Consider the following 8,423-nt stretch of genomic DNA (forward strand, 5'->3'; position numbering starts at 1 on the left):
CTAGGGTCTTTTCCTTTTTTCTTTTGATCATTTGACTAAAAATCAGTTGATACCATATTAATTTCCACAATATTGGGAAATGGATCACCAGCAACTGCCATAACCCCTTTATCTTTTTCAGCATACTTCAACATTCTTTTCTGAAACAAATCATGTACACAATTGCGAAATGTAACACAATTATTAGTGGAAGCCACTTACAATACTCTTTGCCAACCCTGTCCCTTTCTTTGGGAATGTTGTGGCCTGGAGTCAAAGTTAAAAATTTATTTGCTAATAATTCATCAAATAGTGCATCTGCTTTTGATAAATCAAAAGAATACTACTTATGTGATACAGTCACATTCTTTTTGGCTGGTTATGTTGCTGGCATACTTACAGGTTTGTCAGCTTTCTTTAATGTTTCACAAATCACAGGTTTTTTACCTATTACTTGAGCAATATCTATATCAATATCCATATCAAATTCAATTTCTTGATAATAAGTTCCTAATGAGGCTGCATTTCTCTGCTGCTCTTCACTAAGAATGGCCTCATAACTAATTGCCCTTGAAGATAACTCAAGCAGGTCTCTAAACATCATGCCTTCAAACTTTTTCCTAAGTTCAAAGTCTAAACTATTCTAAGCTAACCTTATAACTTCTATTTCAGGCATGTACACATGGTATCTATTTTTTGCTTTTTTAAACCTGTCGATGTACTGTTCTGCTCATTGCCTTTGTTTAAATTTTGACAAATCCACCATTGTCACTTCAGGCTCAGTTCTAAAGAACTGGGCATGAAACTGACTCTCCATTTCTTGCCAAGTATGGACATAATTTTCTGGCAAGTTAATAAACCATGTAAATGCCACTTTTGACAGAGAATGAGGGAAGAGTTTTAGTTTTAAATTATCATCATAACCAGGTTCTCCACACTGAAGAATGAACCTGCCTACATGTTCTATAGTTGACTGTCTTTCTTCTCCTGTGAACAAAGTAAACTCAGGAATTCTATAATTTCTTGGAATGGGAGTTGTTTCCACCCATGGAGGGTAAGGACTCCTAAGCATTGGTCTATCTGACCTTCTCAAGCCTGGGCCATACATTTCTTGTATGATGTTCATTATGTGCTGCCTATTATTAACCTAAGGGTCTACATGTTGTTGCTACTGTCTCCCTCCTTGAACTTCTGGTTGGAAGTAAAGAAAAGGAGGACCAGGCCCTCTAGGCCTTAGATGCATTATGTTAGGTTCATAATAGGGTTATTGAATGACATGTTCCTGTGCATTTTGAGGCCTTACTTGATTCATTGGCCTATTTCTTTGTTCATGGTAACCAGGCCCATCAAATGTAGGAATACCATATGCAGGAGTACTATACATTTGTGGCCTTAGTTGCCCCCTAGGTCTCACTCCCATATTATTTATATTTAAGTTATGATTAAACACTGAGTTTGTGGGGTACTCTCTCTCAAACACAAAATTTATGGTCATTCCCTTCTCATATCTTTCTTGGAGTGTGAGAGGCCTATAAAATGACACAGGTTCATTTACATTTTCATGTTGTTGAGAGATCACAGGCGGTATAAATTGTGCTTTACTTACCTGACTTTCATCTCCAGTCCTGCTTGATTGGCTTGGTTTGATGTTGGCTTTCTCAAACAAAACCAACAAGTCATCTATCATCACTTGGTTCTCATATGCAGACATGGAACCAATTGTTTGCTGAGTATGCAACAAAGGAGCCCGTCTTGGATCAACAGAAGGGCAACTAGACTGGCCATTTTTGGCCATATTTTGGCCATTTCCTTGGCCTATTTCCTGCCTAGCCACTACATGGCCATCAACTAGGTTGTCTTGCACTCCTTCAAGCCCACCATCCAGCTATTCTCCATTTTCAACCCTTTTCTCAGGGTCTTCAAAGACTTCATGCTGTTTCTTCCTAGCCATCACTCCAAATTAGACAGGTCCCACTGGGCGTGCCAAAATATGTTAGCAAAAATTTGGTTAGGGCCAAATTGACAGACGAGATTCGACAAAAAACCCAAAATTTCACAAACAACAACAAATCAAGCAATTGCGGTTTGAATGTCCTATGCCTTGACAGATTCAAGGATTTCTTTGGAGGTTATAATGCGAAGAAACAAATGTGAATAAAATGAAAATCGATTGAAGAACAAGTAAACTTGCCACTTAATTAGAAGAATTAAATTACAAACTCAATGTATATGACAATCGACAGAGGGAAATTTGGCCATAAAGGCTGAATTCTACACAGACTACTCCTAAATACATAAGCTATTACTAACTAAGTTAAATTACTTCTAATTCCATATGAGCTGTGTGTTTGATTGTCCTTCTTTCCTTCAAAATTCCAGCTTTTATGTTGCTGGCTTTGCTGCTTCTCTGCTGCCACATGTCCCATTATGGAGCAAATTTCCTCCACTTCTTGTACAACGACCCATGATTTTCACAACTGCTGGTAACTGCTCCTCTGTTGCAACACTATTTTTCTCTGCAAATAAACCACGTATCCTGCATCAACTGCGTGCCTTATCTCATGACTTGACATCTGAGCCACGTTTGGCCCCATCTCATCGTGTTATTAGAGGAATCGACAGAAGAAACTGAACTCTGTCACATCTGTTCCTTTAATTGCGTCATTTAGCTTTACATTTTAGGGTTCATCTCCCACTGGAAACTTATGGCTTTCACCTCTATCATCCCTTATTGTAACTATTCCACAGAGATGATAAATTTTAATACCAACAAGATTAGAGTTTTTTTTGTCCCAAATGTCTCGCTTGAGTCCCGGGTACAGAGGGGTTAACCTTGTCCTCGCTAAATAGGAATCAGTTCTGCTTATCTCATGACTGCTACTATTATAATAACAAGCTAGACCCTTTATTAAATATATGCAAAGTATATTTTCTAAAAAAAACTTTATGGTTTCTTCAAGAGAGAGCACGAGGTATAATTTGTCACTTTATCTGAAAAGCACTTTCAATTTGTTTTATAAATTTTCAAAACTGTTATTTAAAACAAAAAAACAAAAAACAAAAAACAAAAAAAAAATGATAACGATGAGAGTTTTGTTAATTTGTTATTTACTTAAATTTTATTTTTGAAAACATCAGAATAAAAAATAAAAACTTTATGGTTATATTTCTTTGGTTAAGTTGGACGCAACGGTGAGTATGACAAAATTGAGTAAGTGGATTATTAATATAGTTATATTAGATTAGAGATGTTAGATAAATTTTATTTGTTTATACATTATTGTAGTGATATTAATTGGTTGAAATTAAATTTATAAAATTATGTAAAATTTCTTTAAAAAATTTGATTTAAACTTTGTAACAAAATAAACTTAAAATTTTAATTTTATCAATTTAAATTCGAATCTATCTGTCTATTTTCGTTAAGTAAAATCACTACACACACATGAACACATAAAAAAATAAAAATTCTCTACACATTCTTTTTTTCTAATAATATTCATCTTCAATTTTGAAATCTTAATTTTTTTTTTTCCATCCATCAATCTCTCAAATTTTTTTTTTTTTTTTTTTCATTCACCAATCTCTCAAAATCCAAAATTTTCTTCCATCCACCAATCTCTCAATCATCCGCTTTTGCCGCTATTCATAGCCCTCCATTGTTGCGAAGGCAGGTGGTTTGCAGTGAGAGTTTGTGGGAGTGTATTGTGGAGAGAGAAGAAATGATTGTGGTGTTATAGAATTAGAATTACAGTTTGAGTAGAAAAAAAATAAGAGTATTATGAATTTTTTTTTTTTTTTTGTAGAATAAAATTATATTAAGAAAAAATTTCATGAATTATATGAACCCAGGAAAATTGATATGTAAAAATAAAATTACACATCCTTTAATTATTAGCTTAATGAAAAAAATATTTTAAACATTTTATATAAACTTTAAATTTAGCGTCTAAAATATGATTTACCCATTAATTTCTTTTTATAATTGAGTCAAACTCTGGAATTTTATTTATAATACTCCCAAATTCTTACTATATAAAAAGTTAATTTGTTACTTTTGCAAAATAGAAGACAAATTAGCTTCTTTTTTTTTCTTTTTCTTTTTTTTCAATTCCACCTGGTTAATCCCCAAAGGAGGATGGTATTCATAATTTTTCCCCATCCAAATTTGCATTTTGTGAGGCATTAGACTAAACCAAACATGGCCAAACTGTAGAGTGGAACAATTTTTTTTGTAAACCCTCTAATTATGAAAAAAATAATAAAAAAATAGACGGGTTCTAAAATTTATACCATTATTTGTACCATAAATAAAATTTTTGTCGAATATAACTAGGTTTAAACTTTCTACAAATTATTATTATTATTATTATTATTATTATTATGCTGAAAAATCTTGAAAGTTAAGAAAAGTTAAGACAAGTTTTGAAGATTCAAGGGATGCAAGGCACATGGTATTGTAAGAAAGAAGATGGAAAATTTAGGAAGTTAAAAATAATTATTTAAGTGGTGGTTAATAAAAGTTTTTTCCTATATTTTTTTTCCATAAATTGCCATTAATGACTCTATTGTAAGGGACCAACAAACCAATACATGACTTGATTTCCAATTCTTTTCCAATTCTTTTCTATTCTATGAGTAGATCTAATTTATATAGGAGTAGTTTAAATTTAAATAAGAGTAGTCTTAATGTGCTTCACTTGTATTTGATTATTCATTCAATCATTTACATCATTATCTTCTTCTTCTTCTTTCTCTCTTTTTTTTTTTCCTTGTTTGTTTTGTCATTATTTTTACTCTAAAGAAGTCCTTGAAACTTTCAAGGCATAGAACCTCAACAATTGCTTGATCATTGTGTTGTTTAGTGAGATTTTGGTTAAGGCCCTATCGATCTAAGCCTGACAAAAATTTATTAATAATTTTTAACACGCGCAATGGGATATCGTCCTAACTTGGAGAAAAAAAATAATACAAATAAAATATCAAGAAATTATGCCATCAAGTGTCATGTTTGCATCTTGTGCACCCATGGATGCAAACCACCAATGGAGTGGCAATGTTCCAATGGGTATGAATTATTATTGCAATGCCTCATCTTCTATGTATAATGATTGTCAATATTATGGCAATGATCTTACTGTCTATTGCCAACATAATGGCATGGCAAATGATATGGAAAGAAAAATTTGACATTGTGAGGATAAAATTTATTGGCGCAAGAGTGCAATTTTGGCTTTACAAGAAGCAATTAATTCTCTTAATTGGCAAAAATTTTAAATAATTTCATCACCGTCATATTATTTGATGCAAAAAGATATAAATTTCTTTGATGGGAAAATTCGTCAACTTAGTTGTCAATTTTATCAAGTTGATGGAGAAATTTAACATTGGAATAAAAAATTAGAGAATCTTAAAAAGTACAAATTTTATGTGCTTCTAAGTGGCTTTGCGAAGAAAAATTTTCTCTCTACAAAAATTATGGCTAAAGAATGAAAATGGTATGCTTGGGGGCAATTTTTCAAACCGTTAATTGAAAAAAATGTCAACTCTTTTGCCAAAAACTATTGAGCATTTTAATCCAATTGGAAGGTATGATTTTAAGTCAAATATGACAAAGAATGTTGAATAACTATTACAAAAAGATGGTGAACATTCAATTGGAGAGTATGATTTTAAGCCAAACATGAAATTTGATGAACAACCATTACAAAAGGTGATGAAAATTCAATTGGAGGGTACGGTTTTAAGTCAAACATGGCTAAATTTGATGAAAAAAATCACAAAATAATGGTAAAAATCTAATTAGGTGGTACTATTTTAAGCCAAACATGATTAAAAATTATGAACAACCCACATTTGATGAATTTGAATGTTTCAACATTGTTAATTTTGTCAAAAAAATTAATTTTCTAAAGTCAATTGACATTTAGGATTTCTGTCATCCAACACCTACAATAACTTTGTAGTTCACATCAAAAATTAATCTTGACGAAGTGATTTACAAAAAGAAATTTTGAATTTTATTTTTATTTTTTATATAACAGTAATGGGAGAGTATTTGATGTGGCCACAACAACGAAAAACTATATATATATATATATATGGCCAATCGATTATAATTTTCATAGTTTCTATTTTATATTTATATTCATATACCTCTTCAAGAATTCGAGTACTCATTTTTAAATAGTTGGGAGACATTGTTTGCACCATAAACAAAATTTTTGTCGAATATAACTAAGTTTAAACTTTCTATTACTTATTATTATTATTATGCGGAAAAATTTTGAAAGTTAAGAGAAGTTTTAAAGATTCAAGGGATGCAAGACACATAACAATGTAAGAAAGAAGATGGAAAATTAAGGAAGTTAAAAGCAGTTATTTAAGTGGTGGTTAATGAAAGTTTTTTCTTGTAATTTTTTCTATAAATTGTCATTAACGACTCTATTGTAAAGAACTGACAAATCAAAACATAACTTGATTTTCATTTCATTTCTATCTTAGGAGTAGATCTAATCTAGATACCTTACTTGTATTTGATCGTTTATTCAATCATTTACATCATCATCTTTTTCTTCTTCTTTCTCTCTTTTTTTCTTGTTTATTTTGTCATTATTTTTACCCCAAAAACATATAACCTCAATATAACTACATAAGCATTATGGTATTTGGTGTGATTTTAGTTTAGACTTCGTCATTCTAAGCCTAATAAAATTTTTCCTAACAATTATATAAGGAACGTTTGCATAAGAAATAAAAGATTTAAAAAATAAGAACAAACAAAACTAAAAAACAAAGCTCTTAATTACTTAATAGGTAAGGAAGGCAGTTCTGAACCGTTGGATGAACCAAACCGACTCAAGAGTCAAAGCTGATTCTTAGACTTAGAGGCCTCGAGATCGACGGCTTGTTTGAGGAAGCTCTGATCGTCGTCTTCGAGAGCCATTTGGATGGGCAATGAACCAAGTCCGTCAGCGATGGCAAGCATGATCTTCTTCATCTCGGACCTGAACTCATCGATATCCACGGCTCCGCTCTTGTCGCAGTCGAACTTGTCGAAGATGGAGTCGTAGAGACTCGTCAACTCCTCCGGCGGCGTCGCCACGTCCACTTCGCAGTCGGTCTCCATCAGCCTGAACGACTCGAACGCCTTCCGAAGCTCCGATCGAGACAAAACGCCGTCGTTGTTGATGTCGAGAGCAGCAAAATGCTCGTCCATGCTCTTCTTGAACTGTTCATCGTCCCCAACGAAGGCTTGTACTGTCGACCCGTCTATTATCAACACTCCCATCTCTCTCTCTCTCTCTCTCTCTAGGGTTGCTGTGTGTCGCTTGTGAAGCGGTGCAGTGACTGCAAATTTATAGCAAGATCCTCTAGGTTTTTTAAAAAAAAAATGTATTGTGTGGTTGAGATTTAATGATAAATCATATTAATTTTTTAATATTAAATCTGAATCACACAATACATCACTTTAAAAAATTTTAAGAAAAAAAACGCTCTAAAATCCTTGGTGGCAAATTTATGTAGCGGAAGGGAGGGGATGGAAGATTGTACTCGTTGAAATTACTAGGATTATGTTTCGGAATTAATAGTGTGTGATGGTATTAAATTTGTTTTTATTAATATTATTCTTTTATTTATGCATGATATGGGTTTCTTTTGTGGAAGAGGTTAAAAGTAGCATTCCGATTTTTAACTTTTTTTTTAGTATATCAATTTTTAACTTTTTTTACACCGTTTTTAAAAACAAAAATAATTGAGGCCTCAAATTTTTTGGCTCAAATTTGCCTCGAATTTGCTTTTTTTTTTTTTTTTTTTTTTTTTTCTGCTGGGTTGATGCTTTGCTTATTATTATTATTATTATTTTTATTTATTTTTTTCTACAATGATTTAGCCCAGAAAAAACAAACAAAAAAAAAAAAAAAAAAAAAAGCAAATTCGAGGCAATTTCGAGGCAAACTTTCGAGGCCTCAATCACGGTTCTTTTAAAAAATGGTAAATTACTGACACCTCTTAAAGTTTTTTTTTAATACAAATCTTTTTTTACATTTAAAAAATTATATTTATTTTTTAACTTTTATATATATAAAATAATAAAATAATATTAATATTTTGTTTATGCATAAATAACAATTATCTTGTTTGATTTAATTCACATAAAAAATAATTTTTTTTAAATTTTTCATATTTTTTTTTATTTCTACTGAATATTTTTTTTAATATTTTAAGTAATTTTTATTTTTTTATTTTTTAGATATACTTAATCTAGATATACTTAAAAAGTATAATATTTTGTGATTTTTTTAAATTCAGCAAATATAAAAAAATAAAAAAAAATTCAGTAATATTGTAATAAATGTGAATGATGGTATTTGATAATATTGAAATAAATGTGGGTGTATAGACGAGAAAGAAAAATGATAGTGGAAATAAAAATGAAAAAT

General features: G+C 31.2%; 1 protein-coding gene across 1 annotated transcript; it reads right to left on the reverse strand.

Annotated features, from left to right (window-relative positions):
• Positions 1–6,679: 6,679 nt before the first annotated feature.
• Positions 6,680–7,526, reverse strand: LOC114270047 (uncharacterized). Its single transcript, XM_028211441.2, has one exon. The coding sequence runs from the start codon at positions 7,268–7,270 to the stop codon at positions 6,845–6,847; it is 426 nt and encodes a 141-aa protein (XP_028067242.2). The 5' UTR covers positions 7,271–7,526; the 3' UTR covers positions 6,680–6,844.
• Between the last annotated feature and the right edge of the window lie 897 nt (positions 7,527–8,423).

The sequence above is a fragment of the Camellia sinensis genome, chromosome 5, assembly GCF_055761805.1.
Source record: "Camellia sinensis isolate YWXY chromosome 5, ASM5576180v1, whole genome shotgun sequence".
In the NCBI taxonomy this organism is placed as follows: domain Eukaryota; kingdom Viridiplantae; phylum Streptophyta; class Magnoliopsida; order Ericales; family Theaceae; genus Camellia; species Camellia sinensis.

Excerpts from the sequence above, each read along its gene's own strand:
- LOC114270047 (XM_028211441.2), bottom strand. The coding sequence starts at position 7,270 with ATGGGAGTGTTGATAATAGACGGGTCGACAGTACAAGCCTTCGTTGGG.